This window comes from Sylvia atricapilla, chromosome 13, assembly GCF_009819655.1.
Source record: "Sylvia atricapilla isolate bSylAtr1 chromosome 13, bSylAtr1.pri, whole genome shotgun sequence".
NCBI classification, from domain to species: Eukaryota; Metazoa; Chordata; class Aves; order Passeriformes; family Sylviidae; genus Sylvia; species Sylvia atricapilla.
The window spans coordinates 9,521,758-9,538,230 of NC_089152.1; the positions used below are offsets into that span (position 1 = coordinate 9,521,758).

A 16,473-nucleotide genomic window follows, 5' to 3' on the forward strand; every position below is an offset into this window, starting at 1 on the left:
GTATAAAATCATAAGTAATTTTTGTTTTCCTGGACTCCTGCACTTAGAATTTAAGCCTACACTCAAAGGTGATCACTAGTCAACCACCACTAGTCAACAAAAAGGCCCTACATAAACACACACAGGCTTTTTACAAGAACAAAACTGAAATGCAGTTCTTTTGAAGAAAAGTTCAGTTGTTTAATAAGAGCAAACAGAATTTAGACTAATTCAATTTATTCTACTTAATATTTTATAACTATGAATCTATACTAGTCTCTATTTCATTTAGAATTGTATTTTATTTCCATTGAACAGAAGTCGATTTTAGCATGGAAATAGTATATATGTGTCTTGACACTTTTTTGGTATTTATTCACATTTCTGAATGAACTGTTAAATACAGACTGTCTTAATACACTTGCTTCAGCCTTCAGATTTTTTGTCCTTAGGTTCTGTCAGCTTTCAAATATTGTTCTTATTCCTTAATCACATGTCCTGACAGTAGTCTCATTCCCTCCAGTATTCCTCAATGTCCTCTGGGACATTTGCCAGTTTTTGTCATCTGCCCCCATTCTCCTTTGGGAACACTAAAGGAATTAATTTCATTCTTTCCCCAAGCAATGCCTGTCTCTGCTGTTAACAGTTACCACTGGCATCTTTCATGCACTCAATACACAAAGGTCCGTGTCTCCCTAAGTGATCCCACAGTACTTGGAAATTTAAGAAATCTTCTGCAGAGAAACACCTCTCACTCTCTGCATTTGCTTGCTTTAGCATTTTGTAAAAGTATTCTTCTAAAATACAGAATCCCAATATTTCCATTTTTCATGTTCCACCTTATTTTTGTTAGTTCAACAACTTTATACATCCAGGCATGACTGAGTCTTGTGTCCGAGCTAAGTAGTTTCATTGTTTAGACATGGATGTTTTGATCTCCTATATATATATGCTATTTCTTCTGTTATTTTCCCACTATGATTTTGCCCAACATCTTATCTGAATTCTTACAGAATGAGCTCTTAAGAAATATCGGTTATCTTATGTACCAAAAAACCCCCAAAACCAAAACCAACCAAAAATCAAAAATTCCAGCATCTTATTCCTGAATTTTAATTTCCTAGTAAACACATTTCCATAACAAGATTTTTTTTAAATCAACTGATTAAAAACTTCTTGCTCAGTTCTGCATTTGAAAAGAAGCTGAAATTTTACCTTTGACACATCCTGAGAAGAATATTCTTATGAGTTATGCATTGCAGTTCCTTACTGTATTGAATATTGGAAGTCATACCACAACTTTCCAATAAATGCTGTCAAATTCAATATATTCTACAGCTCCTTTCTACCATTACTACTGCCTTTATCAGATCCCATCCATCCCTCTGTTTGTTTACCTGACATCTGGGCAGGATTAAGTAACCTGCACTGTTACCAGTTGCTAGACGAGAGGATTTTTGCTGTGGTTACCTCTCGAACTTCCTCAGTTAAGTATCTTCTGCTTCCTGAGTTACAGGCTCACTGTTACAAAGGCTGCACCACTTACCAGCATATCAGATGCAAAACAAGCCAAAATCTTTAATAAATTGTCCTTGTATTTGCTTACTCTACAGGTCCAGCATTTTCTCAAAGGAACAGTGAAAGTTAACTAAAAGATACCAATTCACAACATTTCTCAGGATCAGTACATTCCATGAAAGAGAGCACACTGCTGAAACATTAGATACAAATATTTAGCATCTCTGTATCCAAACAAAGTGCAGATTCTGCACTTGGGCTGCTGACAAGCTACATAGCTGAAGGAAGACCTAGAAAGATGACAGCCAAGCACTCAATGAACCTTTATTTTGTTCACTCTCAACATGACAAGAGCAGTTGTCGCATTTTACTGAATAGGTTACAGTCACTAATTTCAATATTAGCATTATCATGAATGACAGCCAGCAGAAATACAGATCTCTTTGACTTGGAATGAGCAAGCAAAGCAGCTGAGATGTCCAAAAACCTTCAGTGGAAGAATGCCACTGCAGCCACATCCTGAAGCCCCTACATCAATACAAGGTTTGGCACTGGCACCATCCTGCCATGGAATTCAACCAGTCTACCTGCTGGCAGAAAGGCAATTCTCTCTTAAAAGAAACCAGCTATTAAAGCAAAGCATATATATAAAAGAGAAGAGATAAAGGGGTCGGAAGGAGATGAAGATTCACTCTAGAGAAGATAAAGAGTAGAGCATTCAGAAAAGGAGGGAAAACTCTAGAAACATCTGATACCCTCTACAGGACAAATACCTGGCATTCCAGGTAGGATAATAAGCCAGGAATTCGTGGAAGATCAAAACAATGAACTCTTTAGGGGAAAGCTGAACACCATACAGGCTGTAGCTTTAACAGAGGCCTCAAAACACGAACACGAACCCATCACTAAATAACAAATGTTAATAACTAAAGAAAAGACCTGAAGACCCAAGCAAAAGAATGGAACGCGCAACGTTCTCTTGTGAGAACAGCACAGGAAGCTGACAAGCAAAAACATAAGCCCAGGACGCAGAGGTAACGCTGAAGGAAACACCCCCCGGAGGTGCCAGGGTGATGCTGCCACAGACGGAGGAGGGACACGCCGCCTCGTGCGGGAGCGGGCACTGGGCGAACCGCCCATCAACAGCAAAGCCCTCCCGGGCCCCGCCGCCGCCGCCTCCCTACCTGGCTGGCTTTGTGAAACTGCTTCTTGAGCCCCGCCACCGACATGGTCCCGCCGCCGCTGCCCCGCGGCCGCCCGGGCCCAGGGCCGCCCGCACCCGGCAGGTCCCCGCGCCCGGCCCGGCCTCGCGCTGCGCTGCCCGCGCGCCGCCGGGAGCATCGCCCTCCTCGCGCCCCGCCGCCGCCGCCCCATTGGCCGCCGCCCGGCCAGCATGCAAATACCAGCGGCAGCGGCGCCCGCCCATTGGCCACTCGCGGGGCTATGCAAATGAGAGCGCTGGGAGACGCCCATGCTGCGCTGTCGCATGGAGACAGCGGCGGGTGCCGGGCGGGGGCTGCGCTGGCCCGACAAGGGCACGGCGCCGGCGGGGAGCGCCGCCCGGGCACCCACAGGGCGCCCTGCCCTCGGGGAGCGCCGCCCGGGCACCCAACAGCGCCCTGCCCTCGGGGAGCGCCGCCCGGGCACCCACAGGGCGCCCTGCCCTCGGGGAGCGCCGCCCGGGCACCCACAGGGCGCCCTGCCCTCGGGGAGCGCCGCCCGGGCACCCACAGGGCGCCCTGCCCTCGGGGAGCGCCGCCCGGGCACCCACAGGGCGCCCTGCCCGTGGGGAGCGCCGCCCGGGCACCCAACAGCGCCCTGCCCTCGGGGAGCGCCGCCGGGGCACCCAACAGCGCCCTGCCCTCGGGGAGCGCCGCCCGGGCACCCACAGGGCGCCCTGCCCGTGGGGAGCGCCGCCCGGGCACCCAACAGCGCCCTGCCCTCGGGGAGCGCCGCCCGGGCACCCACAGGGCGCCCTGCCCTCGGGGAGCGCCGCCCGGGCACCCACAGGGCGCCCTGCCCTCGGGGAGCGCCGCCCGGGCACCCACAGGGCGCCCTGCCCTCGGGGAGCGCCGCCCGGGCACCCACAGGGCGCCCTGCCCTCGGGGAGCGCCGCCCGGGCACCCACAGGGCGCCCTGCCCGTGGGGAGCGCCGCCCGGGCACCCAACAGCGCCCTGCCCTCGGGGAGCGCCGCCGGGCACCCACAGGGCGCCCTGCCCTCGGGGAGCACTTCCCCGGCACCAGCCAGGCCAGTCAACTGCCTGGTTTAATCTGTTTTATTTCTAATAAGGCTGAAAATGTCTCATTATGGGTCTGTCTCATCTCCTGTCCTCAACCTAGCATCTCTGTCTGAACTCATTAACCTCAGGTCTATTATTCTAGGTGGTAATTTAATTATAGCTCTTAAAAAAATGAAAGCTCTCGCAGCAGTCCAGAACACACCTGGCTGGTGCTGTGCACCAGGAAAAATCCACTTGGTGGTGTGACTCCATACCTGCTCAGGGTTCCAAAGGGCAGTCTCTTACTCAGAAGTACAGATAGACTAGAAAGAGCTCTGCTGAAAAGATGTTTTAGTTGTTTAGTTGGTTGTTATAGAAGGGATTGATTGATGATATACTGAAATATTGCTGTGTATCAGGAATGAGCTGATTTAAATTAGAGATGTGGTTCTGCCTTCATGGTAAAGCAATTCCAGGCGACACTTAGATTCTGAGGAAGATAAGCTCTGTGATAATGCTGGCTGTAAGGATACTTGGGAGTTATGATTCAGCTGAAACTTATGCAGGGACCTGGGGAGCAGCTCAGAGATAAGCTTTGCTGGCTGCAGCAGGGACTCCCTGTTAGTCACTGTCATGCTCACTGCATTTTGATTGGGTTGGGAGAGAAAGACATTTTCAGAGTGTGTTAGAGTTACTTCTTTAGAATAGAAAAGAAGAAAAAATACAAGAACTTTCATACTGGTTATCACACTGTAATTTGGGTGAAAGGAATCACTGTTCCTGCTTCTTATAAAAAAAACACTATACCACTAAGAAACAAAGTGTAAAGAAAAACACATTAATGAGTTAAGGATCTGGCTGTTACTTGACAAAGAACTCTCTGTGGAGGAGGGGCAGAAGAGAAAGCAAAGAGGAGAGTACCAGGCAACATTTACTCTGGAAGACAAACTGTTAGGTGAAGTCCTTCAGGTTTTTCTTCTTTGAAAGAAGCCTTGCCATCACCATATTATCTGGTGCCACCTGTGTCTAGGGGAAGAGCATTTTTGGCCTCCTTACAAGTAAGCATGATTACACCACAGACACCTGATTTCAGCAGTTGTTTCTCCTCCCTAATTGAAAGTGGCAGCAGGATGTTAACTGTCAGGGCCAAATTAGTTATGGCTTAAATTAGTGACACATTGGTAGACACCTCAGGTGAGGAAATAAGGCCTAAACTAGGATCTTGGAGCTCCAGAAAAGGAATTAAAGCAAGCTCTTACTGTGCTATGGAATTAGGGAGACACGGCAGCTTTGGCTAATCTTCGGCTTTAGGAATGGCTGGACCAGAGCAAAGAAGGAAGGAGTTTGAAATAAATCACTGTGGAGGGGAATGAAAGGATTATGGAGTTGCTCTGGCTGTTAGCTGTAAAATTGGATTAGATAAAGAACTTTAGTAAGGCTGTATGTCTACAACTTCTTCTTTTAAAAAATCCTGCTTGTAGCCCAGGGATAGCAGCCATGTTGTCTCTGCTGAAATGGTACAAGAATTCGCAAGTGGGAATGCCCTGTGGAAATTTCACTTCATAGCCTAATTGCTCAGTGGTACAGACAATGTGAAAACCTAATTAATGAGCAACTTGTATAGTCCAGGTGTTGATAACTTGGTGGAGGCACCCTGAAAGATACTGGTATTCAGTTCAGATACAAGCAAAAGTTATAGCTTGTAGCCAGTAACATACAGTGGCTAAGGAATGTCTAGAAGGCTTTATAAACACATAGTTATATCTCATGGGAAAAAAAGGATTGTAATTTGCTGGGGGATAATCCCTAAATTTTATGCAAAGTTAGTGATTCAGTTTTTAAAATGAAAGAAATGAGAAATACTACAAAAAATTGGGAAGTGGTTCAGATAAATGTTGACATGATGGAAAAAAAAGCTTCTCTTAAAGTTGTTGGAAGACAGGCTAGGGCATAGTACTAAGGGCAGAGTGAAAAATGCTTCATGGAGGGGGCCTTCCAGGCAAAAGTTCTAGATGTCTGGGTATTTAAACAACAGTTACTCTTCCACTACTGAGGAAATATTAAAATGCATGAGAGGAATTCATAATGGCTCCAACTTGTTGCTGAATCAGATGTGATAAAATGGACAATGGAATTTGTACAAACTGAGAAATCCTAACTGGCTCAGATCAAGGCAGTGACTAGAAAATATGTACTGCCTACTTACATGGGAGAACTGTGCTTGAAAACTGGCCCTGTGAAATTCAAAGGAGAGAGTCTTGGATAAAAGGTTAAATGTATAATTCACTTGCATTTCATGTGGCTAATACTATGAGAAGAACACTGTCATCAGAAACTCAACCTGAAGATACGGCAAACAATCTCCTAGGTGTTTGGTTTTTAATGTACAAATCATTTTGTAACAGCTGAAATCGCAGTAGCAGCCACACAAAGTATTACAAAAGAACACATCAAAAAAGGGAGGAAAGATGAGTTTGAGATTAAATTCTATTGTATTTGATTCTGAGCCACGCTGACTACATTATTAAAGCACTTTTTTTAAATATTTATGCCGTAAGGAAAAGATAAATTTCTGTGCATCAGCTCATCATGCAATACATTTCAACACAAGGCATTAGAAGGAGACTTGGGATGTACTCACCTGATTCAGGACAAGAGCAACTACAAACAACAGTGAGCAAGACTCTCAGACATGATGTGATATCCATTAATGGTCTGTAAGGATTATCTGTATGTAATGACAGTGCAGATTACCTAGTTAGTTTTCATATTAATTGTCAAAATTGTGGCAATAGGCTGTGTTTTTTGGTCACAGGAAGAGAACATCAATGTTATTGTTTGGGTAACAAGCATTTGGAAAAGATGATCCTCTAGGAAAACTATGCCATTTGAGACAACAGTTGGTCAATGACCCACTCTACAAGAGCAAACTTGTAGAAAGCTTTCAAAATAAAACAGGCTCAGATTCATCTAGTTTGACAATTCTACAAAGAGGGCGGATTACTAAACCAATTGACACCGATTCTTAAGTTTTGACCCAAGCAAATGAAGTAATAAAAAACATACTGCTCTAGGGTGAAATCCAAAGGACTAGAACACTTGGTGAAATTGTTCCCAAATGTCATCCATTTCATTATTTTACAGATGTCATGCAACAAACTTGGGAGCTGACACTGTGAAAGTAATGCCAACAGCAAATTACTCCAATAACAAGAACAGAAGAAAATCCTTCTGCAAAATATGCCCAAGACAGTAAGGATATCTCATGTTCTTGTTTTAGCAGCCTTTCTATGTATTTAAATGAAAGAATTATTAATAATTGAACAGAAAGAATTGGTCAAACAAAGATATGTTCATGTGTGAGAGCAGGCCAACGCTATGATTTTGTTTCTAGAACACAACCAAGCAATTCTGCAGATCAGCACATTCTGCACAGATCAACTGGCTCAGGTATTTCTGACAGGGCCTTTACATTGCAGTATACATTTCATAAGAAATCATGAGAAACGGAAAAGAGCAGACAGTTCTCTCTCCACAGCCAGCACTGGCCAGCACTTGGAAAGCTCCTCATTCCAAGCGGACGCTGCTGGCAGTTAGAGCAGGAATATGTGACCCTGGGGCCAGCAGACACTCTGGCTAACCTACTGCCGTTGTTTAGGATGCCTGTGTTTGCTCCCCAGATCTTCTAACTAAATGTAGCTAGTGAATTATTTTTGGCATATGTGACTGTTCTTCTCAAGCTGACTTACCATATGCGTTGCTTTACCATTATCCAGATCTTTGCTTTTCTTGTCTCCTTCGTGTGTTTGTATTCCACATGCTTTTCTGTGATACTGCCCATACCTTCTGTCCTTGCTTTGCTAAGTCTCTGGCTGTTGTTCTGCAAATGTCAATAGCAAAACAAAAGTTTGTTAAGCCTTATACCATTAAATAATAAAGATTGTTCTAGTATGTATTTCTTTTATAAAGACATATAAACAGTTCAGGTGAATTCAAAAATCTAGAGAGATTTTTTTTTTTGAGTTACATATGTCTGTACTATAAGTAGATACTCTAATTTTAAAAACTCAACAACCTACTTCTTTCTGTATGCACCTCTGTCATTCTGAAGCTTCTAAAAATTAGCAATCCTAATGTCGCAAATTATACCATGTGAATGGACTCCTGGACAGCTCCAACTTGGAGATCTTGCAACTTTTAGGTGCCTGTATTGTTCCTAGTATCACTAAAAAAAGGGTTTGTAATTAACATATATCTGGTTACTCAGTGCTCTCAGACAATGCTAGACTGCTCAACAAAAATTAGTTATGTGTGTAAATTGAAATAAAGGTGTAACTGTCCAAAATTACTCCACAGTGGAGACAAACCTGAAAATACTGGAGTATTACTAATCCAGGATACCCAGTGTGTTTTTATTTCCTCCTCACTTGCAGTTTTCAACTTGATAAACCATCGGAAAAAACCTGTAAGATGTCTTCTTCTGGGCAAGTCTATTTCCCTAAATGGAAACATTTTCATTTTCTGATCAGATGGGAAAAAAACATCACTTAAACTTCGAACCTCACGGTTGTCAGTGCAGCAGCGTTACTTCACACGAGCAGCTGGTGTGGCCGCTCGATCCCTCTGTGGATGTGTTACCTCCAGGGGCCGCATCCCCCGAGTGCAGATCCCGGGAGCAGCGGGAACCGAGCGCCTGGCTCCCGCAGGGAGCTGCTCCATGGAGATACAGCAAGCTGACAAATCCACCAGCAAAGCCCGGGCCGGGAAAACAAAACAAAATAAAACTTTTTTTTCTATTGGAAAATACCAAAAAGAAATATGAGGCCATTTCTGAACTGGAATTTCTTAACCTCTTTTCTGGGGAAGAAAAAGCAACTTATTGCAAAAACCTTTTTGATTCAAGAGAAAAACAAATGTTGATGTAAACGCAGAAGGAACATCTCTCTTTGAGGTGGCTTTTCCGAAGTAGCTGTGCTCCTTCTTATTAAAGACTAAGGCAAAACAAACTTTTGATGAGTCATTGTAGCAATGTGGAGAAATGTGGCTTTGATTTAAACAGATTGCACCTGAGTTTCCTGTGCTGCTGATTCACAGGTGACAAAAGAAAGGTACTGATTTTCTGCATACAGCTATCTGTGTTCAGAAAAAAATCCTGAGGCTCTCATGGCTGAAAATGCCAGCACAAAATTTGAAGTTGGAATGTTGCTAGAAGAGTAGCACTAGCTTCAGAAAGGTGTGAAGGATATACTGTGTCATTCTGTTTCAAAGCAGAATGTTGTACCATGCTGGCGTAAACTGGATCGAATTTGCTGTCTGAAATCCAATCTAGAATTTCATGTCACTGTTATTCAGGTACAGAACAAAGGTTTAAGTAATGTCTTAGTAAGTCTTGATCTTTGTAATGATGTTTTTCAGTGGAAAAAGGCCACACTGAAGAACAGCATATACTGCCTTGCCTTCTTTAGAGAATGAAATGCCCAAGCTTCTAAAAATCATTATTTATTCAGCTTTATCTGAGAAAAAAAAATCATCAAGAAATCTGAGTAAAAATAGGCAAGGACACGGATTGCATATAGTGAGAGGAGACAAATAGTAAAATTAAATAAAAAATCCAGTTGTTTATCTTCTCATTGTGTAAGTAGATGCTTAATTCTCTTTTAACTTGTTTTACATTGCAGAATAGAAAATTTTACCAACTCTGTGACACAGAGGCCTTATATAATACACAATGTAGACATTTCAAAGAGTTTGACTGATTTTTAAAAGCAATTTGAATATCAGTAAGTATCTTGTGGCACGTTTGTGAATATTCAGGCATACCTGAATTTAACAAAACTTTTACAACATAGATGTTGTTTTCCTTTCAGTGTAATTTAATAGGTCTTTTGGGATCTGCCGTGTTTGAACATCTGGGAAACATCACATGTTGTCTGTTGATCAATGAGGCAACAGGAAAGGCATGATGTGACACAGATGTTAAATATGGCAATACTCCATAGACCAACTGGATCACAAATGGGAATGATCAGACTTTGAAAAATCTGATTAAGATTCATTGACTGGATAAAATTCAGCTGGTTTGTTGTGTTGTTGGGGTTTTTTCCCCCAGATTCCCTAGCTGTTCTTATAACAGTATTATAGTGAGTATTATTGTGGTCAATGAATTATTGCAAACTGGCTTATTTGGAGGAACAAAATGGTGTAACTGAAGACAAGGACTTTTACTATCAAATACTTTACAGGAAGATGAATATAACTTGCCAGATCCCTGCTGTCTCATCATGAAGATTAATGTCTACTACTGAATAACTCTGCCACTTCTCATAAAACAAAGAATATATAAAGCAAATTTATTGCATTAGTTTAATCCTCCGTTAATTGACTAACTACCACTATAGTAATATACCTTTTTTCTCTCTCATATGCAAAAGAGAAATTGTCCATGAATTCCTTTAACTGTTACCCAGGAATGCCACCTCCTGGCTACGTATAGAAATGCCCTTTGAAAGGGAGAGAGGGAAAAAAAACCAGCTTTCATTCTGTAGTTTCCATAAAACCATTTCAATTAAATAAATGTTAAAAATGTGTGAAACACAGGCATGCCTCCTGTCAGACTTCCTATCTTGCTAGTTGAAATTTAAAGGTACTCAGATATTTACTTTTCTAAAGAAATGGTGTGGTTTAAAATAATAAACACACCTGACACTGACTTTTTGTAGAAACAACCTTACAGCTGTTGTATTTAAAGGTAGCAGCTGAATCAATATCAGGAATGAAAATCTGACCTTACTGAAGCTGACACGACTTTTGCCATTGACTTCAGTGGGGCCTAAACTTTCAGCCTGTATTTTTTGAAAGCTGCTCTTATGAACTGGGTTCAAATTGTCAGAAGTTTTAAAGGAAACCAGACGTATCTTCTGCAATTCAGTGGGCACAGGACTATAACGGGAAAACTGGTTGTGCAAAACAATGATGATAAAGGTTTTCAGAGTCAGAGATCTCTACTTCCCTATGATCAGACCAGATTAACTGTTGCTTTTGTTCCTTGGACTTGTCCAAAAATAGACTTGTTTGGTGTTGCTAGTACAGGAATATGTTCCTTGAAGCAATCATATTATCATGCTGCAATGGACTCCCAAAACAAAGCAGAATTCTACTCTGGCTGCTAGGATGATATACAGACAGCAGGACAAACAAGCCAGGGAATTTCTCTCACCTGGAAAGCAAATAAGAAGGATTTCTCTAGTGCATGAAGAAGACTATTTAGGCAGACAGCAGATGAAAGCCCCTGCAATTACAGATTACTTTACCTCCGCTGCATTTAGCTTGTGCCTTTTTTTTTTTTCCAACCTAAATATTACAGCTGTGTGATCTCCTGAAGACTTAAACTCTCAAGTTCATAGGTAAAAATAATTACAGTAAGCCAAATCATACACTTAGATATTTCAGAGGGAAATAGGTTCTTTTTGGTTCTGCCCATCAGTTTCTTTACTGTGTCAAGTATAACATGGCAGAAATGGAAATGCAAGCTGCCAAATCACTTACCCTTAACAGGGACACAGGACTGTTTTTAATTTGCCAATTCTGTGATTCTGATATTTTTAATGTATCAGATAGACTGTAATTTCAAGAATTCAGTGAACAGCATCTATTGGAAGAGCTTAAAAATAGTGAATGCTGTTGTATCTTAATAACGAATATCTGACATGTTTGATAAACATTCTTGTTACAATCAAAAACATTCTACCTAATACACAAGATACAGGATGGAAATTATGAATTTTACTTCTTTTCCTTTTTAAAGTTATATTAATTGTAATGTGTTTTGATAGGCTGCAGATGTGTGGTTCTTCTACAATAAATAAAAATAACATCAAGCTTTATCAATTTTCTTACTCCCTTCTTTGGAGGAAGAAAATAAAAGACAGATAATAAATTGAGATTAAGCAGTGCCATACCTGCCTGTGTTTCCTGATGTGTCATCCTGAAACAACGACCCGAACAGTGGTACATGGAAAGCAGGTACCCACTTACTCAATCCATCTCAAAATGTCCACAGAGTTTGTTATTTCTCTCAGCTGCCTTCTGAGAAAGCTGTAAGAACCCACTTATAATTTTGACATGTATACAAAATTTTGACAAATATAATAAGTAATGGAAAGCACATTTGTGAATCCTGCTTTTTTTTTTCCCTTTTTTTTTTTTTTCTTTCAACTTTGACTCAAAATATTACAGGGCTTCTGAGACCCTTAAAGTACAATGCTTTTTCTTTAATGTGGGCAATTACGATCAGGGTGCCAAAGAAATGATAGCATGTGTTGGGTGACTTTGTGGGTTGTTTTAAGAGGAAGGCAGGGTTGAGGAGACAAGTGCTCAAGGGAAAGAGAGAATAATATTCCAACATGAAACTGTTCCAACAATTTGCTCTAATATTAGTGATACTATCTTCTATCTGTAGATGGCAGTGATCTCCCACTGCCTGCTTCAGGAGGAAAGGGGGAATGATGGTGATGAAATCCTAAAATTAAAAACCACTGTGCAAAAGATGTGGGGAAGAGAAGTCATAAGGTATGGGAAAGTATATACCTTATTGTATTTCATTCGTGTGATGAGAAGATGTGTCACGCCATTTAGAATCTATAAATTTCTGTACCAAAGGATTTTGGTACAGAAAGATTTTGGTACAACATTCCAGAATATTATGTTTTAAAATTTATCTATGATTAAAACCCTTTGTTGGCTTTCTGGACTTCTTGTATGCACCTTAGAAACATTTCAGTATTTTAAACATGTTTATTCAAATAATACCTGCTGTTTTCCTTCCAAACCCCTCTGGGTACTTAGCTACCTCCTCCATCAGTTGTTCAGCAGGTCTATTACCCATATAATTTTTAGCTGTTTTTCTCTTGACACTTGCATTAGTTTTCACTTTCATTCAAATAAAATGCAGTAAACAGTGTGTAAGTCTATCTGGATATACTTTAGTGAAGGTTGTGATGTGAAGCTCACTGAATGCAAAGAGTTCTCATTAATTTCAGTAGGCTGATGATCTTGCCTCACAAAATCTACTGTGCTTTGTGACCTGCAGAGAGAATCTTCAAAATGCAACATAACTATTTTCAGTTGTGGATTGTTTTTATCTTAATAGTTCTGCCTGACGAACTTCAAAAGATAATACTTTTCATGAAGATCAGACTATAAAAACTACATTTTTGAAGTTCTATTTCAAGTGTCACATGGGCTTCTAGTGTCAGATTTTAAATGGAATCTAGACACACAAATGCATATGAGGTGCCTAAGAGGATTTCAAACACCATCTAAATAGTATTTTAAATTTTGCTTCTGAAGTTAATAAATATCAAGGAGATTTTGTGGGGATGAAGATGCCTGTAATGCATGTATATGCAAAGTGGACATAGAGAAGTACCTAAGCCAGTTATTTGTTAAGAGCCATTGTTTTAGTAGGAAGTGAATCACTGCAAAGAGAAACAAAACTCACCAAAATATTCAGCTGCTTCTAAGGCAGCCCAGCTTAGTGTAAATGGTATGAGCATTCGATACCTTAGAGTGACTTTGAGACATTCCTCAGCAAACCATGAGCAACTCTCTGTTTCAGGTCCTTCCATTTAACGCTAAGCCATTTCATTCCTTGCTGCTGAAAGAGGTTTTGCAATATCAGCACACCTGATCTGCAGCCACTGCTTCACTGCAGTCGAGCAGAGGCTTGTCATTAGTATGACCAGTGGCAATTTTGACCTCTAGCACAGAAAGCCAGCATAAATTACTGTGCATTGCCTAAATCCTTTTTGGAAGGCTGAGCAGGAGTTTTGTCGTTCTGCACAGGAATGTATCACATCAGTATGTTCTGCAGCAAAAAGGACACATGCCCTCCATCCCAATTGCAGGCTTTCCACACTTCCCAGTAGTAACATAAAACTACCTACCTGGCATCACTGTATTAAACCTTTCTACACATAAATCCTACATTTTCTCCTCTGAGTTTTGTCACTTCGTTCTTGCCATGCCAAACAGCTTTTCCTCTTCTTTACTGACCACACTCTTCAGTTCTTTGAAAAGCAGCAGCAGCTTCTCTAACCGATCTGTCATATTGCTAAACCTGCAGTTCTAAAAATGAATTTGATCTTTTAATGAGTGAATGGTTGATCTTTATATTCCACTGTCAGAAAAAAATAATCCACTAATCTGTTCCCAGTATGTAGTTTCATAATATGCCCTCTCAACAAAAACAAAACCAAAAACAAACAAACAAAAAAAAGCGGTTAAGGACATTATTAAGGACAATAAGGAATTGTGTATGTCCTTATTGCCTATTATTTACAGATCCCATACATGTCTATATACATACACATGTCTATATCCAGACTTTTCCCTCACACCACTGGCAGGGCACAATACAAAAATTAAATTTTCCTAAACTGCTTTTATTGTTTTCCCTCCAAAAAAGACTATTGTGTTATATTAAATATAACCTAGGTTTAATATCTCCACTCATGCTCTAAATGCACACAGTAAGATCCCTTATTTGGGAGTTACTTTTGGTCACTTCACAAAAATGTCAACATTGGAATTTTGCAAAAAAACTCATTTAGTAAGCTGTTGGCTCAGTTTAGCTTTATAAACACTTCCAAGATTGGAACTTGAACTCAAAGTGTGCAGGACTCAGTGCAACTCTCCCATAGCTTCCAGTGACACTGCCTGAATTGCAGTGTTTCTGTCTATCCTTTCTCCCTTCTGCTTCTCCCCATTCTCATTCTTTTGCTCCCTCTCTTCATCTTTCTAATTCATTCCACATGCCCTTGAATATGTACCATGCAAGCTGCTGTTTTGCATTCAACATTTGTTTATCCTGGGACTTATCACAGTATCTGAGAATCTCATAACTTTCACAGATTTTTATCCTCTTGAAGCCTTTGTGAAACAAGGAAGTGTGTGTCAGTTTACAGGTGGGGAGTGGTCACACTGTAGATTAAGTGAGGTGCTCAGAGCCCTGCTTAGCCGTGGGAGCTCTGTTCAAGTATTTCTTGGCTCCTGATCTGCTGTATAGATTGAACATTCCTGTCGAACTACATCTCCTGCAGTGCACCACAGTCTCTTTTCGAAGTGAGGACAGGCCATCACTCCAGCATTTTTGGCTTCTGGGAGATACAAATTGGCTGGGGAGGTTCTTCTTACATTAGAATAGGGACATGAGACACAAATTCAAAAATTTCAGAAAATCCCATTGCAACTTTTCAAAATCAAAATTAATGGATGGGTAGAAAAGAGAATGTGTGTGGGAATGGGTTCAAGTGTCTGATCTACATTACCATTCCCCCAAAAGCAACCAAAGCATCCTAAAAAAAAAAAAAAAAAAATCATGCAAAGCAGACACTTTACTCATAAGCAGTTAATGGTCCTGTTAATGATTCAGTTAAAAATGCTGGCCTCTGAAGAAAATTCAGTAATGGCCCTAGTTATATCATAGACTGGAAGAAAATCACATATCTAAGATTTCATTAGAGTTATCTTGTCCTTCTCATTTCAGAGAATCTGCTGTAGATGTAGCCAGCATGCTTTTTGCAATAAAATTCACCTACCTGTACATCCACACAGTAAGTCTCCTAATTCTGGTTCTAAATTAATTTTTTTTTGAGTTGTCAAAACATAGGACTGTGTATCCATGCTTTACAACTCAAAGGGGAAGCTTCCAAATCAGTGAAAGGAAGGCTCACATAAGGACTGAGACTGGCAACATGTGAAATTTGGGTGCCAGGTTATTAAGTATTCTGATTTAGCCGTGATGTGAAACTCCACAGTGAGTTCTACAAATAGCTTTGCTGATACTGAGGCAGTGACCTCTGAGGCTTTCATGTGACTGTGCTGCCAATGGGTTGTCTGGTCCACCAGGGTGCCACTTCCCTTTGATTTATCTTTGAGTCTGAGGAATTTTTTTTTTTTTTCTGTAGTAAGAAAATCCTATTTCAAATTCATTATTAGAGCTGGCCCCAGTGGATAAATCCTAGTAACTAGATATTTATTTTCCATGGATATATGTACTGACTTTAAAACAAGCCTCATGCAGATAGATGTCTGATTTTCCTTATTAATTAAGGGAGTTGGGGAAGGGAAGAAAAAAGGGAATATATAATAGCTCACTTACCTGAGAAAAGCTGTGCAGCTGGGTGTGATCTGTTCTATAATGCAGAAGATATGCATCTAATCAATTGCACTGTCTTGGAACCTAAAAAAATCAGTTTATAGCAAATGTTATTATACAAACTCGGTGATAAAATAAACATTCTGATTACTTCCGCACTTTTCAGCAGAACAAATACAGTCACTATAAATGAAGTTTAAAAAAAACCAAAAAAACACCAAGAGAGAGAAAGAACAGAAAAGCAGAAAAGTAACAAATTAAATGTTTGTGTAAAACTACCCTGGTAGTGAGCCCATATCTCCTATTCTTGGGATTCAAAGTGCTTTGCCTCGTGAAAATGTTTCAAAACTGACATGCAGAAAGATCCTGCATTCTGCTGCAAGCATAAATTCCACTGAACTGTGCAAAAATAAGGCAAGATACAATGTCAACACTAAGAAGAAAAGGTTAAGTTACAGTCCTTGTAAATTTGATGGGTATTGCATAAGAAAGCCCTGTTTCAGTAAATCAGTTTAGTGCTTTTTTCTGTTCAGTATTAAAAATATTGCAGCAAAATCAAAAGTTTCTAGATCTATCAGGGAACTGTGAAAGTAGCATTT

The 16,473-nt window shown here is 40.7% G+C and overlaps 1 protein-coding gene and 1 long non-coding RNA gene across 4 annotated transcripts in view; both read right to left on the reverse strand.

Annotated features, from left to right (window-relative positions):
- Nucleotides 1–2,819, reverse strand: part of SH3GL3 (SH3 domain containing GRB2 like 3, endophilin A3) — a 42,902-nt gene extending 40,083 nt beyond the window's left edge. For 2 of the 3 annotated variants that reach the window (XM_066328349.1, XM_066328353.1), the window contains exon 1: nt 2,682–2,819. In XM_066328349.1, the coding sequence (XP_066184446.1) occupies nt 2,682–2,726 (45 nt within the window). In that variant the 5' untranslated portion in view covers nt 2,727–2,819. The remainder of the gene's footprint in view (nt 1–2,681) is intronic. The other variant, XM_066328351.1, reaches the window with a different exon arrangement.
- Nucleotides 2,820–6,250: 3,431 nt separating this feature from the next.
- Nucleotides 6,251–16,074, reverse strand: LOC136367015 (uncharacterized). The gene is made up of 3 exons (XR_010744623.1): nt 15,878–16,074; nt 7,467–7,597; nt 6,251–6,445 (listed from the first exon to the last, which is right to left on the reverse strand). It is a non-coding gene; the product is annotated as an uncharacterized lncRNA (long non-coding RNA).
- Nucleotides 16,075–16,473: the final 399 nt, after the last annotated feature.